Genomic DNA, 17,788 nt, shown 5'->3' on the forward strand with positions numbered 1-17,788 from the left:
TCAAGAGGATAGCACATCTATTACAACAATAAATAACGTCTTCAACGACCACCTGTCACACTGTGATATCCATCAGCTAGTCTTTTGATCACAGCGTAAGCGTGGAAAATCATGTCCTCGGCTTCACCTTTGAGAGGGAGTCCCTCAAGTAGTACACGCAAATCACCCGTCATAGACCCCTCATCACCTCACGTACACGCTGCAGAAGAACTGGAGTTAGACGATCAATCCTCTTTGTCAGAGGACGTAACCACACCCTCCATATCCTCATTCAGAATCAACGCGTCCTCTTCGCCCTCATCCACCACGTCGATGTCTATGTCACCTGAAAAGTCCAAATCGGTAAATGGGGATGAGGAGATGGATGAAAACACAACACCGGTCAAATCAGGGTCAAAGAAGAAACCTGCACCTTCGAAAGTCAAAGCTGCAGCTGCAATGTTTGAAAATAAATCATCATCATCACCTAACTCAATGTCATCATCAAGTTTTAGGTCAATACCAGTATCATCTAACCGAAATCAAAGTAAAAGTCCAAGTCCGAGTCCGAGTTCTCAAAAACTCTCACCAAGCCCAAATACATCATCTCCTTATTTGCACGAGGGCAACGATAACAGCAACAGCAACAACAGGTCGCCCTCAAACTCCTCGCCGTCCCCATCATTCTCTCCTACATCGAAACACGTTCCATCAGATTCACCGTCAAGCTCAAAATGGAAATCGAAATCACCTGAACTCAAACTGAATTCACCATTCTCTACACATGCAGTTTCTCCTTCACCTATCAATACACCCTCACCATCAAATACAAATCTGGACAAGTTTTCTGATGTTTCTCTATTGAATGACACTCCTCAATTCGAAGATATAGCTCATACACCTACGACATCATCAACGTCATTCAAGCAGCATAGGAACATATCAATATCACCTATACCCACACCACCTCCAGTTCCAGTTAATATATCACATTCATTGCCTGAGCCAATAACTACACCACCTGCAAAAGAACCCACGATACCAAGTACAGGTACAGGTAAAACGTCTTTCTTCGGATCAACATTAGGTTTTGGATTTCCCTCCTCTTCTTCTTCATCCATGACGACGACGACGAATAATACATTCAATGACGCTGAGAATATAGTAGGAGGAGGATCGGTCTCACTTGAACCATCAAGATCTACTTCTACTTCAGCGTCAGCGTCAACTGCTACTTCTAACAATTCGCAAAATCAGGTTGGAGGAGGGTGGAAATCAACAATGACAAACTTCCTTTCTTCCAGATCAACTTCTTCGACCACAAATTCACCTTTACCCTCCACTACCGAAAACGACTCAACACCAATGAGACCGTCAATGCCAGAACGTAATCCATCTGAAGGGACATCGTTCTTACTGCAAAGAGTAGATTCATCCCTCGCCTCAAGAGATAGACGTATCTCAGCTCAATTGGGTGGAGGTCAAGCTATCAGAGACGGGTTCGAGAGGGTTAGAGGTCAAATGGAATCTGCTGCAAGAGAAATGAGGAGAGAAAGAGAAAGCAAAGCCATCACAGAGAACAACGAAGACGTTTTGGACGATAGCATATTGGATGAAATCAAGGAAGAGTCAGAAGAAGAAAAAGTCGACTGGAATTTCTGGGGCGCAGTGGTTCAAGATTTCGAGAATGTTGCAAGGGAAAATCCGAAAGAACTAAGTAAAGCTATTCAAATGGGTATTCCACCTGTAATAAGGTAAGTAAATGATCCTCTGCTCCCCATCCAATAGCACAGCAGGCCTAATTCTCCTTCTTCGTAGAGGAGCAATTTGGCAATTGATGTCATCGTCGAAATCTACCCCTTTGGAGGAAACATATAAAGCTTTGTTGAAATTACCTTCATCCCATGAGAAGGCTATAAACAAAGATCTCAATAGGACATTTCCCAATCACAAATACTTCCAAGACTGTGGTGGTATAGGCCAAGAAGGTCTATTCATGGTTGTCAAAGCTTATAGTCTGTGAGTGATCTTTCCAATAATGAGAGAAGATAAGCCATTCCAGGTAAAGTGAAATGGCAATTTACTTATCACATTGTCTATGACCCGCTGACACTACATTCACGATCTCAGATACGACCCAGAAGTTGGGTATACGCAAGGTTTAGCATTCATAGTAGCTGCACTGCTTCTGAATGTGAGTTTTGAACTTTCTTACTGATGGCGTTGGACACTTCCTTCGACTCATCTGCTTTGGTCTCAACTTCCCGCACTCACCCGCTCAATATAGCTGACTCCTGGGCAGATGCCAGATGAGGAAGCTTTCTGTGTTCTCGTCCGTTTGATGGACTCTTACAATCTCAGATCGCACTATACTGCGGAAATGCACGGATTACAATTACGCTTATTCCAATTCGATCGTTTGGTAGAAGAGATCCTACCATTAGTGCACACCCATTTTGTCAGACAAGGTGTCAAAAGTAGTATATATGCGGCGCAATGGTTTATGACTTTGTTCAGCTATCGGTAAGTGATCACTTCTAGATAGAGCTCTGATCAACCTCAAGTCGACGACATACTGACCTGACATTGCTTAGATTCCCCTTGTCGCTAGTCTACCGAGTGCTCGATATTGTCTTTGCGGAAGGTATAGAAGCGATCTTCCGGTTTTCGCTTGCTCTCCTCAAAAAATCAGAGGACAAGTTACTAGAATTAGAATTTGAACAAATACTAAATTTCTTACAATCTGATCTATTCGAAGTTTATCGAGTAGAAGGGATGTCGACATCCGATATTTCCCACGAAGAAGAAGAATGGAAGGCTAACGAGTTCGTTCGAGATGCCTATGAAATCAGAATGTAAGTTTTGACTTGAAATATAGACCAATATGCGATAAAGCGAAACGAATCGAAACGGGATGAGCTGATTTTTTGAAAACCAAATCAAAAGAACACCATTCATGCTTGATTCGTATGCTTCAGAATGGGAAGAACAACAGAAGAGTCAGAATAGACACGCTCAAGAAGTCGATACACTAAGAAATGCAAATAGGAATTTGAGTACCCAAGTGTAAGTGAAACTTCCCCTCTGTTCGATAAAAATGCTAGAAGAAGACGAAAACTCATCACCGATCGTGGTACTGAAATAGGAAACAACTTGAAGCCAGTCTAGCTACTATGTGAGTCCCCACCTACTTTCTGCAGGATCGATCGCATTAACCAGCTGACTCAAATGATAGGAACCAAGAACATGTCGAACTCGTAAGGCAATTGGTGATGAGTAAGATTGAGAAAGAAGAGACTGAGAATGAGTTGGTTCGGTACAAGATGTTGTAAGTCAGCCTGCACTTGACTGGTGTCCATTTGTTTGGGAGCTCACTCGAACGTATCACAATTCATCCTCGTAGATACGCCGAACTCGCGCATGCTCAACAAGATGCTCTCTCGACCCACAGTAGATTATCGGGAGGATCGATACACAGTCAAAATATGTCTTCCAGGCCATCCAGCTGAGAAGTCGGTATTTGACACCTTACTCATCAGAATTATGTTACGTACAAAGGGATCTGTTTCTTTGTTTGCATCCATACATATAATCATGCAGTTTCAAATACTTGTGCTCTGGCGCTATCATACATATGCATTGCATTCTCTATTGGTTATACAACATATTATCTTAGGCTCATATTTGTCACCATATCGGACTACAGAGACGGTGATTGTTTCTCTCATACTATACATCATAATCTTCATCTACTTCTCTATCCATTGTAGGTTGTTGATCAATTTGGACACCTACTTCTTCCATATCTTCATCTTCACCTTGACCATCTTCATTATCCTCTTCATCGTCGTCATTGCCATTTGCTTTTCCATTCACATCTAATTGGTTATCGTCTTCTTCATCACTATCACTTCCACTCTCTTCACCTTGGACGTGATCTTCACCGTCCGTGAGAAGTATATCTGATTCAGGTATTATATCGAAGTTGACTTCTCCCAATCTTTGATGTGGAGGTGGTAATCTAACTAAATCGAACGATTCAGGTAAGATTGGTAATGGCTGTGAGTTCAATTCGTGTGCCAAAGTTGCCATGTACTATGAAGATACGAACACATATCAGCATAAGTGAGTTCATATAATAGCAATCTTACTCGATTACAATAGCTCTCGACTTGTTGATACAGAAGAGGTTGGACAACGAAGACACTCACATCCCTAGGAGGAGCTTCAAAGAACTCGTATCTTTTCCTCAATTGAATAGCTAATTCAACATCTTCCTTTTCGATTTTGTTTGAAAAAGGTCCTGAACGCGATGCATGATCAGATAAAGATTGTGCTGAACTAAGTATATCCGCTGAATAACCTATGAATATTTGAAAACGTATACAAGATGTCAGTTTTAGGCCATTTAATTCCCCTTTCAATCAACTATCAAAATGGATGAAAATATCTTTGACGCATCAAATAGATTATGATTGTTCTTCATAATTCAGACTCCAAGAGTTCCAATGACGACTCACGATGTGCGAAATCCAGTAATTGATGAATTACTCTTTCATCCGTATCTTCTATTCCTTTTGAAGCTAATATCAATGAAATCAATCTACCGTCCCTGGGGACTGAACAGAATACATCGTACATCCTGTCAGCTTGCCTCCATGTCTCGAACATGAACAGTTGAGGAGATAGCTTACATGGTCTCGCGGGTGTCGTCATACTGATTCTGCAATACCTTACCTCCCCTTATAGTTGCAGGGTGCACAAGAGATGCGAAGAGATGGAAAAAGTCAATAATAATGATGGGTCTCTCTCTCGAGAATCATCATGTTGCGACAACGGAATCAAATCAAATCATTATCCTAGATCTTAGTGCACGTCCCTCCACCTTTGTATAAACAAAATACAATTAATCACCTTGCTTGTCACTTTCCTTCCTTCACTTCTTCTGCTTTCCTTCTCTTCATTCCAGTCTCTTGAGCTGATACACGCTGGCTTCCATTTGTGAGGAGACCTGTTACTGAGATAGGGGAATCTCTACTCTACCACGAAACAAGCTGACAAACACTCGGCAATCACAGTTATTGGCCAGACAATGCCATCTCGTCAATCTACACTGTTCTCTCATTTCTCACCTAGTCAAAATGACGCCGGACCATCGGGACAAAGATCAACGCCTCGTCGTACGCGTAACCCTCAACCCCTACTCGACCCTTCCGAGAGCGAAGGATCAGAAGGTATGGACGGTATAAAAATGCGTGATAACAAACTTGATGTAAATAAATTACCAATCACTCAAAGGAGAACATTGAAGAAAACGATCGTTGACAGTGATGATGATTCAAGAGAACAAGAAGGAGAGGAGGATGATACCATAAGGAACAAGAAGAGAAGGAGAGGACAAATGGTTGTTGAACTACCTAGAACATCATTAGCATCTCCCACTATCAGGGATAGGAAGAAAAGGGGTCATCGTGACGATGCCGAATACTCTGAGCCTGATGCCGATGGTCCTTCTGTTCCCTTGGACTGGTATAACTCGCCCGATAGAACGCCACCTGATTATTTCGAAATACAAAAAAGGAAAGTGAAAGAGAAAAGACAACTAAAACAACAACTAGAGGATGAAAGAGAAAAACAAAGAGAGGATGATAAAATCGATTCTGAAATTGAAGTTTTTCCTTCACCACCTTCACCACGTAATAATAAACGAAAACTGGGAAGAACAGGGCACAAGAATGATAGTAGAATTGTCATAGATGGAAGTAGTGGAGAAATCAGCAAATCCAATGAGAATAGTAACAACAAAGGGAAAGGAAAGGAAAAGGAAAAAGCAGATGATGAGATTATTCCAATTGATGCACCACCTAAACCAACGCCAAGATATGGTCGAGCAACTCAACAACCTTCGTTCACCTACTTCCTACCTACCAAACCAGCTGGAAGACCGAAATTGAATTTGCAAAGAACTAAAAGCGAAGTGATAGTGGAAATTCCAAGATTATCACAAGAAGATAAACAAAGTTACACTTATATCAAACCATCTCAATCATCTCAACCATCTCGGTCAGACTTATCCACTAAATCAAAGGAAGACAGGGTACCTGAAAGCAAAGCGTCATCCAGTGAATCTATAGTCAAGCCCGCTGTTGAGGAGCCGAATGATCCAACACCAAGTCATTCCTTGCCTCCCATTTTGGAAGTGGAATTGTCAAATAAAGATCTGGGCCTTCTTACTGATAGTGAACAAAATCACAAGGAGGCTTTCGCATCAACTCGTGAACCCCCGCTTGCCGTGCAATCATCTCAACGCAAAAGCTCGTCGCCCATGAATCAGCCTTCACCTCTCAAGCAGACATCCACTCTCAAACAACCATCACCCCCAAAGCCACCTTCCACTGGTCCAGTGACCTCCTCGTATACACGCCCATCACCTGCTATATCCATGCCTCCACTTAAACGTAGAGCCCTATCTCCATCACCTGCGCTATCCTCCGGCTCTTCAATTGCGGTTGTCGTGCCTACTAAACGAAAAGATAAGGGTAAGCAGAAAGCCGTCTCGGAATCCGAAAGTGAAGATTCGATGCCGATCAGGAGGTTTCGAAAAGCTACTCCGTTGTCTGTCAAGTCCTCAAAGAAGAAAGTAACGCTGCCTGAGAAGAAAAGACAAGGTAAATTGAAATCAAAAGCCTTGGATCCCGATGAAGATGCAGGTGCGGAGACCGAGAATGAAGAAAACATGCTGGATGATCTCAAAATGGACGAACCGGAGAGGTTCAAATCCAAAACGCGACTTCGAAAGAGACCACAGGAAACAGCTGCTCAGCGAAGCATTCGAAAACTCAAGAACCGACGAGAAGGTTTAGTTGAATCTAGCACAAGCGAATCCTCAGAGGGCACATTCGATGACAGTAGTGATGGCTCTGCTTCCGATCATGATGAAGAAGATTTCATCGTACCTGATGATGCCAGAACGAAGCGAGTCCAGCTTCCACATGAATTCTCGGTCGATTCAGCTCAAACACCCGAATTCAAATTCAAGGTTGTATTCCACTATCTTGTGTTATTAGTGATGAGAGGGAAGAAAGCTTTCCCCTTGGATCGTGAATCTCAGGAATATTTCGTTCCCCAACTTCGTCAGTTCAGAGATAGAATGGTTGGGTATAGACAATTAAGGGTCAGAAGTCAGATCTGGAGAACAAATTTTGTAAAAGCAATGGAAAAGTATCCTATATTTGACGTAAGCTGATCATCACTCTCGAAAGCATCTACGTAGCTTACGATTTACCGCTATACAGGTTGAAGAGCTCATGAATGCCGAACCAGGGTGTGATGCATGTCATATGGGAGGGAGAATGAGTCGATTTAGGGTGAACCTAGAAGGAGAGCAATACGATCAAGAGACGCATCAACCGCTCGATAGTTCCGATGAGGAGGATGAGCCGGAAGATTCGGATGATTCGGAAGCCAGTGAACGGAAAAGGAGGAAACTGCCAAGATCGCTGCTGATGGGTGAGTGACGATGTTGGTATCTGCTTAGATTCTGACCTTATGCGATACTTGCAGGTCGATTTTGTAGACAGCGGGCTCAGGTATATCATGACATGGTTCATTGGGGCAAGTTATCTCTTATTTCTTGTTCCTGTGCATTGCACGAGTAGCTGATTTGGGTTGTAGAGGATGAACTATATCATCGTATTCGAAACTACTATCACGATCTTTTGCGAGCAAAGTATAAACCTGTCCAATCCGATTCAGAAGCATCTTCATCAGACACCGACGAGGATGAAGATCCATATGAAGTGAAAGAAAGAAGAGCGAATAGAAAACAAAGAAGACTTAATACAGCCTCTAGAGTTGAAAGATTGAGGAAAAAGAAATTACCCGATGACCCCAAAGATGTCGACGAAGTCACTGAATGGATGGATAAAATGGGTTATCAGAATAAGGTCAGCTTACACATTGCGCACTCTAGGAATCAAAGCTGACATTCGCATGTAATCCGGTGAAAATAGGATTTCAGATGGATCGAAACGATGATTGAGAAAAGCGGTCGTCTGGAACATGATAAGCAGAAAGATGAGTAGGTGATGTCATTGGTATAGGGCTGTTCGACGATGGTGCACAAAATCCCTATCCTCGTGAACTTTGGTAAATCGTCCCTCAATGCCGAGAAAGAGAGATGATTATGTATATCATGCATTGTCATTGAGTCATTATCGTTCGTGTATGTCGTTGATCACACCAACCTTCCCATCCAAATCCCGGGCCAAGAACGTCACAGAGTATAAGTGAACTTCGATCTCAACTTGGGCAAATACTTTAGATCCATAATTCACCCAGGACGAAAGTTACCATGGCCATCTTCCAGATAGCATTGATACCATTGGACTTCTTAGCGAAACTTTGAGATTGAGTTGGAGTGGAAGTTGCAGCTGAAGAGGTACGAGTAGCAGGAGCTGTGATACCTCCTATTCCTACAACGTTTGTAGTGGTAGTTCGAGCGTGAGCCTCTGAAGAAGCTGAGCTTGCTCTGTGGAACAGGTCTTTGGTCAGCTGCATCGTGACATTGAGACATTGAGATTTAGAAAAAAGTGGATATTGGAGTAGGTTGGGATGAAGTATGTGACTCACGCGTCATCTGCTTTTTGGTGATTGTTTTGAGGGACGACCATGAGTGTATCGATGAGCTGAATTTTTCAATACATGTTGTAAGCCAGAATTCCTTAGATGACACACCTTACATAGCTGGCAGAATGATGATGTAAGTACTCACATGAACCACCCCGTTTGAAACTGGGATATCACTTCTCAAGATGGATGCTCTAAATTTGCCCACTGAGATGAAACTTTTTCCTTCGTTCGTCAAGTAAACTAAAGGCATTCCGGCTGATGTGATATATGCGTTTCCAGATGACATATCTGGTGAATAAACTGTACTTCCATTAAGCACCTATGGTACGCGAGCAAGTTTCAAGTCGTCATTTAAAACTTAAAACCACTCAAAGTCAAGACAAGCAATTCGTAGATAAATGGATCACTGGATCATTGGATCATTGGATCATTGGATCACTGGATCACTGGATCACTGGATTACTGGTAATCACAACAACGAGGCAAAAGGTTAAAACTTACATGGTTAAGGAGAATATTCCTCTGATCATCTTGTAAGAGACTACTGTAGTTTGTACTGGCAGAAGCAGCTGCAAAAGCACTATTTACAGGAATGAAGAATGTACAACCATAACAATCTTGTGATAAAGTTTCATTCAAACCTGTAGATGATATAGTTGATAATGCTGATGTAGCTCCTAAATTAGCTGATATTGCCAATCCTGATTGAGCGAGTGTTTTCAATAATGGTGATGGCTATTTTGAAAAGATCAAGGCAAGAGTTTGCGGGGTAATCAGTATCGATCTCTGGACAGCTAAGATGTGCTCGACTCACCACAGCTAAAATCTTTGTTCATGCCAATAAGATCAGCCGAAATTCATATCCAGAGAAATGTAGATATGCAGTTTGAACACACCTTGTCAATAGGTTGAATAAACAAATTCTCATAAACGAATTGATCTCCTAAGCTAGTAGCATTCCAACTATCACCTCTAACCAAGACATCTCCATTATTGGCGTTATCTCCCGTAGTGCTATTGACAGCGGTCTCAAGTACGATAACTTGAGTTTGATCTCCTGGTAAATCAACTGTAGGTGATCGAAGTTCTGTAAATGCTATTGTGTGATGTCTGATGGGAGCGATATCTGTTGATGAGTTGAGGGTCGCCTTGACGATCTAAATTTTCATAGGATATGAGGTGGTCAATGCGCTTCCCTCACTGAAGTTGACAAAGGCATGTGTTCCTTATGTCGGAGTTCAGGACCATGTCGATTGAAGGAAGTACTCGAGTATGCACTCACATGATATGAAAGTAACGAAACCAAATCACCATTAGCAGGGGGTTGCGATAATCCACTATTATCCCAGGCCTGATATAGTTCACCAATATTTAGCCAGCATACCTGAAGTCTCACTTTCTGCTGGGGGTGCAATCAACTCACAGAATTAAGTGGAGCGTAGATGGTGAATCTATCATCAGAGTAAAGTTTATTGATCAATCCAGGTCCTGAATCTGTATGATTCGCTACTACAATAGCATTCCACAAGCCTGATAATCCGTTGTTGATCAATGATGATTGAAGACCATTGAAATATGCCGTTGCATTATCAGCTGGAAGAGCTGATACGCCTATCCCAATAAGAGCTGCGAAGAGGGAAGTGTTACGAAGCATTACTGAGGTTCGCTATGGGAAGATCTTGAACGGACCAAGTATCAGCAGGGCTTGAAAGATATCAAGTCTCTTTATAGCCCAACATATAGGGCCAAGAATTGTAGGGCTCATACGTCACTTTGTTCAAAGCACACACACACATAACCAACACCGTTACATCCCTTGTTCCTCGGAATCACGCAGTATACACGCCGACATGGGAAGGAGGAGTGAGAGTCATCGTGTCTGGAATGGGAGGATCTCTCCAGAGAATCAGAACAATAGATGCGCTGAATACATGATTTAAGGAAAGTATCCAGGGAGAGAAATATAAATGCGTTTCATGACACTTTGAACACGCCTCTATCTCGACCTTCGAGCGTTTTGATGATGATGATGATCTCATTGCGTCGATCGTCATTTGTTCGATCCTCTCAAGGTATTCATGAACTGTCGTCTGAATGAGATGGTGTCAAGACATCCATATAGTATCATTCAGTCGATATTTGGTTATCTGATACCTAGAAGGAAAAAAGGTCCCTTCCCCACTCTTTTCCCCACTTTTGGCTTGATCCATTTCGGGCTTATTAAGACATCTCCGCTGGGATCTCGATTCACGTGACACAAGATTTCCGTTGATCCGTTCGAGGTAGATGTTGTTCGAAAAGTCAAAATGAAGCAAGAGTATCAGTATCTAGTTGTCGATCAACTGTTGAGTCTAATTAGCTAGCTGAATCCCTTGTCACTTCACCGCCGATCTGCTAAAGCGAAAGAGCAATCGTAAAAATGCTCTTGATTCTTCGATCAGGTGCGACCCCTCGACTAGCTGACCGGATAGCTACAGCTACGAAATCAGTCTTTCCTGCTTTTCGCCAAGTCACAATATCATGTCCATGCGGTTGTTCGAAATTTCAACCTTCCATATCAGCCTCAGCCTCACTCATTCAATCACGGTCTTTCATGACTGGACGCATGCGCATACGCATACGGCAAAAGGTACCTGCTGTGCTACTTGTACTCAAGCAGAGAAGGCGGTATGCCACTGCGGCTGAAGCTGAAGCTGAAGCTAATCAGGAAGTTCAATGGTGTTCTGAGGTAGAAGAGCGACAGGGGAAATTAATTGAAAGTGCTAGAGCTAGAGTGGAGGTCTTCAAGAAGACCATCGAGCAGGTAAGGTATCTCCAAAGGTGTATGCAAGCGATCAAGTCAATGAGATGCTCATACCATTGGGAACAGGAAACCGAAGCGACTGATGTTCAAGGTCAAATTGCTCGTGCAAGGATCCAAAGAGAATTAGGACCTCTAGCGCAGTTGTGGGACAGATACATTGAGCTGAGAAAGGTATGTTAGCCATCAGCCAAGATCACTGGCGGAAGGTTCAATCAGTAATGTGTTCAAAGTTAGTTAGCTGACTTTGTGAATGTAGTCAATAGTAGATTTGATACCAGAACTCGCCGATCCCGATCCAACCTTGAGGGAAATGTTTAATTCCGAGCATACTTCATTGTGTGAAGAGCTAGATTCACTCCTCACTGATGAATTACCTAAATTGTTATTACCTTTACCACCTACAGCAAGTTTACCATGTATGATCTCACTTAATGCAGGTGTTGGAGGACTCGAATCTGCTCTGTGTACAGAAGATATATCTAGGATGTATATCAGATTTGCAGAGAACAAAGGATGGAAAATTGAAGAATTGAGTAGAGTAGAAGGTACAGGTGGGAAAGGTGGTGGTGGAATAAGAGAACTGACTCTGAAATTTGATCATTCACCTTATGGTGGCGGCGGTGGTGGCGGGGCGGCAGAAGGCGGAGAGGGGGACGAGATTTTCGGTTTAATGCAATGGGAGAAAGGCGTTCATAGGATTCAAAGAATACCTGTGAATGAAACTATGGGTAGAATACATACTAGTACCGTCGCTGTTGTTGTGAGTCACCTGATGGTCCTCGAAAAGAAGGGTCGCGAGTGAGAGAGATGATTAGCTGATCAGACGCTGCGACTCAGGTACTACCCATATACCCAGATACAGAAGATGCTCCTTTAGTCGATCCTAAAGATGTCAAGATTGACGTAATGAGAGCCAGAGGAGCAGGTGGACAGCATGTCAATAGAACTGAATCAGCTGTTCGTCTGACACATATACCGACGGGTATAACTGTATCTATGCAAGATTCGCGATCACAACATCAAGTGAGTTTGTTTTTTTTCTTCAATCAGAATGACTTGGAAGCTCATCTATGGTAATTATGAAGAATCGAGCGTGGGCATGGGATATTCTCAGAGCAAGATTAAGTGAAAAGAAACACAACGAAGATGTAGAAGCTCGTCGTGCGAGTAGAAGAGATCAAGTGAAAGGTGCAGATAGGAGTGATAAGATCAGGACGTATAACTTCAACCAGGTGAGTAAATAGTTATCTCGTTCTTTGTAATCAATTATATATGCCTTGGTCTTGCGGAACTACAAATGGGTGTATCTGACATTTTGTAACCGCTCATAGGATCGACTTACAGATCATCGATTTGGTTTCACCATCACTGGTCTACAAAATGTTCTCGATGGAAATGGACTGGAAGATGTGATCTTGATGATGAAGCGAGATTTACAAGAGAGACGACTAGAAGCATTGTTACAAGGAGAAGAGGATTTAGATTACTAGATCTATAGATATCACATATATGACCACTCCGTACGAAGACAGTCATTCACGTACCGTGAAACATGACTATGCATTGTGTATTCATCTAATACTGTAATGCGGAGCTAGCTAGTTTATATGCTCTTCTATGACCGACTACCGCCACCACCACCAAAGAATTTCCTTATATCACCTTGCTTTTCATCGAACCCAGTACTTCCAATTCCACCTTTCTGCCTATGAACACCTTCCAAATGCTTCGTCACGTCGGTGCAAAGTATTCTCATACTCAGCCCGGGAGTCAAGTTGTCATCTTCGTCTGTAGGAGGTGATGTCGATGGTGAAGAAGAAGGTGACACTGGACCTGAAGGATTGGTAATTATATTAGGTGTAGGTGAACGAGAAAATTCATCTATATATCCTATCTCCGCCCTTGTCCATCCGGTCTGGTATTTTTGCCCTCTGTCAGTTACCAAAAACGCACCGATCGAAATTGTAAGATACGATAAAAGCGAGTAAACAGCTGATGGCGATAAAAGGATACTTTACTTACATTTGTCATGCCTACGAGAATCGATCCATCCGTTGTCAGCTGGTCCCGCGTGGATGTGCGAAAATGGTTTAGCTCACCTTTATAACCCCATTCTAATGGTTTATGATCCCTTCTTCTAGCCAACAATGCACCTAAGAATTCAGCATTGAAGATCCCGTGCGCTACAACGACTACATGTTTTGACGCCGGTGATGATCCATGATTACCAGCGATGATGGGTTCGATAAACCTATTGATTCTGCATTAGACGATATATGGTATATCGCAATCATCAGCGTTGGACCTTATTATATTGAGAAAGTGAGACGAAAAACCTTCCGGATCCATAGTAGATCGCCAGAAATTAAGTGGTTATTGTTATGATGGCAAACCAACTCACGCTTCGTTGGCCCTCGCTCGAACATCGTTCGGACTTTCTCCATTATCAAATTTGAAGTCTCTTCCTGGTTTTCTTTGCCATCCTCCTTTTTCTCCAAACGGTTTACGTTCGGCTATAGTGTTGATATCAGAACGATCAGCTTCTACGTCCTCAAGCTGTCGCGTACCAAATGATGCTCATCGTAACCGTATAGCAGAATGAAAGTTCTGTTACATAGTACTTCAAAATGCACTTTGGCCGTCATGTCGCCGTGAGAGAATGAAAAGATAAACTTACCATCACCGAAATTCTGTTCTCGTAACAACTCGGAAGTTGTGAATGGACATTTAGGTTCAGGTTGATTACGATGTATTTGTTGAGCCTTTTTCATTTCGAGTTCACGTTATCACTGAAAGCTCAGCTTAGTGACGTTGAAAAGCGCTTACAGTCCAATTAGCTCTTAGTAGATCAGAAGCGAATATATGATCTACTTTAGTGGTTTTGAATGATTCTCCTAAAGCTTTAGCTTGCTACCATGTCAATTTCTCATCAAAGTCAGCAACGATTGATGAGAAGTTTACCATTTCTCATCATAAAGAAAAAAGACTGACATTCATACCTATGAAAACAAAGTTAGTCCCATCTGAAATCTCGCACAAAAAGTGAAGTACTAACCATGTACAGACAAAGGAGCGTCAGACCATCCTGCCCACAGCGCTTTCAGATTGTCTATTATGTGTTGGACAATGATCAACATGAAATCCCTTTATATATTTTGATTCATTAATCGATTTCCTTACCTGTTGATTCACCATGTCTAACCTGTCCTTTCGCCAATTAGCTATTAACGATCAACATTGTTCGAAAAAAGAATCTGCAACCTTACAATTGTGAGTGTGATCATCCTTTACTCTTGTCGTTTACGTCCTTTAGTCGAATTCAAGATTTTCTGCTCTTCGCCTGAGACCAATGAGTTATCTAGTTGAAAACACCTCGAACAACAGCAAGTACTGGTAATGTTCTTCTCATTAATTGTACAATCGATGGTTGATGACGTTGAACTTCGATTTAAGCGGTTTAGCCGATCGTCAAAATAAACAAAAAGTGTCGATTACCAGTACTCACTCAACGAAAAATCGTAAACAAATGGGAAATTCATTGTTGCTAATGCATAGATAGATAGATCTACAAACGAAGATCTCACAGGCAATGTCAGTGTCAATCGTTTCGGTTCATTTTACTGGTATATGTATATCAAATCGTTATATGGCTTTGATTCTATGTAATTTAATGTTACTACTTTGTACTGAAAACCCTGATTTCTGCATTACCTCTTGCGCAAGATAGGCAACTTTCACTGTCATCTTTCGAAATCACAATCTATCATTTATCCTTTATAGTTCATAGCTTCTCTATCATCAGCAGTCAACCTACCCCATTCGAGACACAATCTGTACACGTAGACTATAAGAGGTAAACGAAAGATCAGCTTCATATTCATGTATGCAGTAGACCTAGTTGGCTGTGTTGAAGTGGAAGATGTGCGAATACTCACTTTCCATATCAATTTTTCTGCCAACAGTGAACATCCAATCTCTGCCTGCTTTGGCAATCTTTCTTAGCTCTGCATCACCATCCAACTTCCTCGTTGCCAATCCTGGTGCTTGGAAGTTTCCCCTAGTGGAATTCGATGCTTCCAACATCGCTTCTGAAGGACCTGAGAAATATGCGTGGACGTTGTACAGTTCTTGGTATAATTGAGATATAGGGATGTAATGGAGCCTGAAATCATGAATTCGGTCAGGCGAATCGTACCGAATCGTACCCAGAGACAAGTGAAAGAATTACGTACCAAGGTTGTAACCATTCAGACATGAATTCGGTGTAAACAGTAGATTTCAACACGGCACTTTCAGATTTAAGCTATATGACATTGGTAAGTCGATTTATCGCAATTTTGCAATAATAGAAAATTGATTAAACTTACTAAAGCGAATAATCTCGCTGAATAACCCATACCATCCACATCGATGAGATATTTATGCCTCCAATTTTCGCCTAAAGGTACAGCGTCTGCGAACCTATGATCTTTTCTCATACCATCACATCCACCTGGGTAACTTGTACATCCTACAGCTTTTGTGAAAGCGACATCCATCATGTCATCGTTTAGTTGTCCGATGGGTACTTGAGCTGAAACGAAATTGTTTGTTCCTGGTGGGTCGGCGAAAACGACTGTTTTATTTACGTCTGATGAGTCGGATGTCATCTTGATGAATCTGATTCAATTCGTGATCAGCTCTTCCCTCTCTCGAATATCAATAACAAAGAATGGAGTACTCACCGATGTCTTTGATATTGAGCTAAGAAACCTGGAGGACTACTTCCACCGCCAGTAGTAGCACCTCTCCAGAAGATATCATCTGATTTTTCTTCCCATGGAGTTTCCATCTCATCCACATCTTTAATGACCATATTTACAGGATCCCAACCGTATGTATATCTCTTGGTTGAAGAGAAATAGTAATGACTTGGAATAAGAATATCTGAATAACCAACACCTTTTGCAGGTGAAAACATTGGATATAAAGCATGGATTGTTCTCCAATCAGAGAAGAAATGACCTTGATTGTAATGTGCCCATGGATGTGCGCAGAAATCGAATTTATCATCTACTCCAGCAGGGAAATGGAAATCTTCTGAAACGGTTTCAGTCGTTAATCCTGCATTGGCTAATCTTGATATTGGCGCTTGACCTTCTTTCAAATGTGATCTCAATGAACCGAACAATCTTCTAGCTTGTGATGAAGGTTCACATGTTCGTCTATAAGCTTCCCAGACATTTCCATCCCCTCTCCAATCGGGAATAAATTCCCCTCCTAACACATGTTCGATACCCACTGCGAGGAAGAAGGAGGTCAGCTATACTCTATGGGTTACGATCACTTTTTCCACTTCTTGGGGTTGGATACGAAAAATAAGTCTTCATCCGCTCCACCTTGCTCTGACATGCGAGACAACATGACACTCACAAGAACTGTCAGCGGTGAGATTACTGAACAAGTTTTCTTCCCAAGGAACCAAGATTCTTCCTTCTGCTTTCTCGTTAATTGGAAAATCCATATCAGGTAATTTATCTTGAAATTTCTCCAACATGACTCTAAAACCTTTTGCTCTTGCACCTACTTCTGAATCATCGAACCCTTTCGATACATCTATCGTTCTAGTTTGACCTTTTTCAATTCTTACTAAATCAACTGAAGGTAAAAAACCAACTTGAATACATCTTCTTCTTAATTCTTCACCTGAGAATAACCAAAAAGGTTTTAAATCTCTGATCAATTGATCATATTCGTCGATCATGACTGAGCTGTGTTTCTTAGCAAATTCAAACCATTCATCGAATCCTTTGGGTGGATCCATATTGTATCTTTTACGATATTCTGCTGATGCTTCAGGTAAAGTTTTAGATTGTCTCCTTACTTTTTCTTCAAACTCTTCTTTCGCATCTACCATCAACTTGGGTATAGGGTGATGTATAGGTGGTCTGGGTGCTTGAGCTTTCGCTCGAAGGAATTTCGATCGAATCACAGAAGAAGATGCTGTTGTCCATCGTTGTGTATGTGCCAAAAGCTTGTTCGATCCGGGAAAGAGGAAATGAAGCAAGAATAGTAAAGAAAACAGTATTCCAGCAAGCGCCAGAACACGATTACGGGAAGCTAATCCCTTTGGTGCGGCCATGACAGGGAGGATTGAGGCTGATACAAGATGACCTTGATACAGTATAACAAGAGTGAACGGACAATCTGTAGATGTCTTGTCCATGAGAATATACTATCCCAGCAGTAAATCTGTCGCGAGTGCACCCCATGAACTCACATCGCGAAAGCTTAAAACGCGTAAAAATACCACTTTCGGCAATTAACGGAGAAATACTGATTGTGGCATATAATACAGAGAATTATGAATACAAGCAACATCAAGGAGGGGAAAAG

The 17,788-nt window shown here is 41.9% G+C and overlaps 7 protein-coding genes across 7 annotated transcripts; 3 read left to right on the forward strand and 4 right to left on the reverse strand.

The window, feature by feature from the left end:
• Positions 1 to 111: 111 nt before the first annotated feature.
• Positions 112 to 3,488, forward strand: IL334_000687 (uncharacterized protein; the record flags this gene model as incomplete). Its single annotated transcript, XM_062932451.1, has 9 exons — positions 112 to 1,733; positions 1,798 to 1,998; positions 2,110 to 2,173; positions 2,282 to 2,502; positions 2,574 to 2,834; positions 2,926 to 3,045; positions 3,125 to 3,154; positions 3,215 to 3,307; positions 3,383 to 3,488. The coding sequence occupies 9 exons, from the start codon at positions 112 to 114 to the stop codon at positions 3,486 to 3,488; spliced, it is 2,718 nt and encodes a 905-aa protein (XP_062788502.1).
• Positions 3,489 to 3,708: 220 nt separating this feature from the next.
• Positions 3,709 to 4,695, reverse strand: IL334_000688 (uncharacterized protein; the record flags this gene model as incomplete). Its single annotated transcript, XM_062932452.1, has 4 exons — positions 3,709 to 4,074; positions 4,191 to 4,342; positions 4,500 to 4,598; positions 4,674 to 4,695. 4 exons carry the CDS (start codon positions 4,693 to 4,695, stop codon positions 3,709 to 3,711), a joined length of 639 nt encoding a protein of 212 aa, XP_062788503.1.
• Positions 4,696 to 5,071: 376 nt separating this feature from the next.
• Positions 5,072 to 8,063, forward strand: IL334_000689 (uncharacterized protein; the record flags this gene model as incomplete). Its single annotated transcript, XM_062932453.1, has 5 exons — positions 5,072 to 7,216; positions 7,275 to 7,488; positions 7,543 to 7,593; positions 7,654 to 7,925; positions 7,992 to 8,063. 5 exons carry the CDS (start codon positions 5,072 to 5,074, stop codon positions 8,061 to 8,063), a joined length of 2,754 nt encoding a protein of 917 aa, XP_062788504.1.
• Positions 8,064 to 8,298: 235 nt separating this feature from the next.
• IL334_000690 (uncharacterized protein) lies at positions 8,299 to 10,264 on the reverse strand (the record flags this gene model as incomplete). The annotated part of the gene is made up of 7 exons (XM_062932454.1): positions 8,299 to 8,509; positions 8,611 to 8,666; positions 8,753 to 8,929; positions 9,112 to 9,345; positions 9,507 to 9,767; positions 9,893 to 9,961; positions 10,034 to 10,264. The coding sequence occupies 7 exons, from the start codon at positions 10,262 to 10,264 to the stop codon at positions 8,299 to 8,301; spliced, it is 1,239 nt and encodes a 412-aa protein (XP_062788505.1).
• Positions 10,265 to 11,029: 765 nt separating this feature from the next.
• IL334_000691 (uncharacterized protein) lies at positions 11,030 to 12,903 on the forward strand (the record flags this gene model as incomplete). Its single annotated transcript, XM_062932455.1, has 6 exons — positions 11,030 to 11,413; positions 11,480 to 11,584; positions 11,670 to 12,173; positions 12,251 to 12,436; positions 12,499 to 12,645; positions 12,745 to 12,903. The coding sequence occupies 6 exons, from the start codon at positions 11,030 to 11,032 to the stop codon at positions 12,901 to 12,903; spliced, it is 1,485 nt and encodes a 494-aa protein (XP_062788506.1).
• Positions 12,904 to 13,028: 125 nt separating this feature from the next.
• IL334_000692 (uncharacterized protein) lies at positions 13,029 to 14,697 on the reverse strand (the record flags this gene model as incomplete). Its single annotated transcript, XM_062932456.1, has 10 exons — positions 13,029 to 13,328; positions 13,436 to 13,446; positions 13,513 to 13,673; positions 13,815 to 13,926; positions 14,091 to 14,175; positions 14,240 to 14,323; positions 14,405 to 14,412; positions 14,469 to 14,522; positions 14,594 to 14,615; positions 14,680 to 14,697. 10 exons carry the CDS (start codon positions 14,695 to 14,697, stop codon positions 13,029 to 13,031), a joined length of 855 nt encoding a protein of 284 aa, XP_062788507.1.
• A 483-nt stretch (positions 14,698 to 15,180) lies between these two features.
• On the reverse strand, positions 15,181 to 17,534 carry IL334_000693 (uncharacterized protein; the record flags this gene model as incomplete). Its single annotated transcript, XM_062932457.1, has 6 exons — positions 15,181 to 15,257; positions 15,349 to 15,575; positions 15,646 to 15,716; positions 15,781 to 16,072; positions 16,138 to 16,693; positions 16,826 to 17,534. The coding sequence occupies 6 exons, from the start codon at positions 17,532 to 17,534 to the stop codon at positions 15,181 to 15,183; spliced, it is 1,932 nt and encodes a 643-aa protein (XP_062788508.1).
• Positions 17,535 to 17,788: the final 254 nt, after the last annotated feature.

This window comes from Kwoniella shivajii, chromosome 1 (genome assembly GCF_035658355.1).
Source record: "Kwoniella shivajii chromosome 1, complete sequence".
NCBI lineage: Eukaryota > Fungi > Basidiomycota > Tremellomycetes > Tremellales > Cryptococcaceae > Kwoniella > Kwoniella shivajii.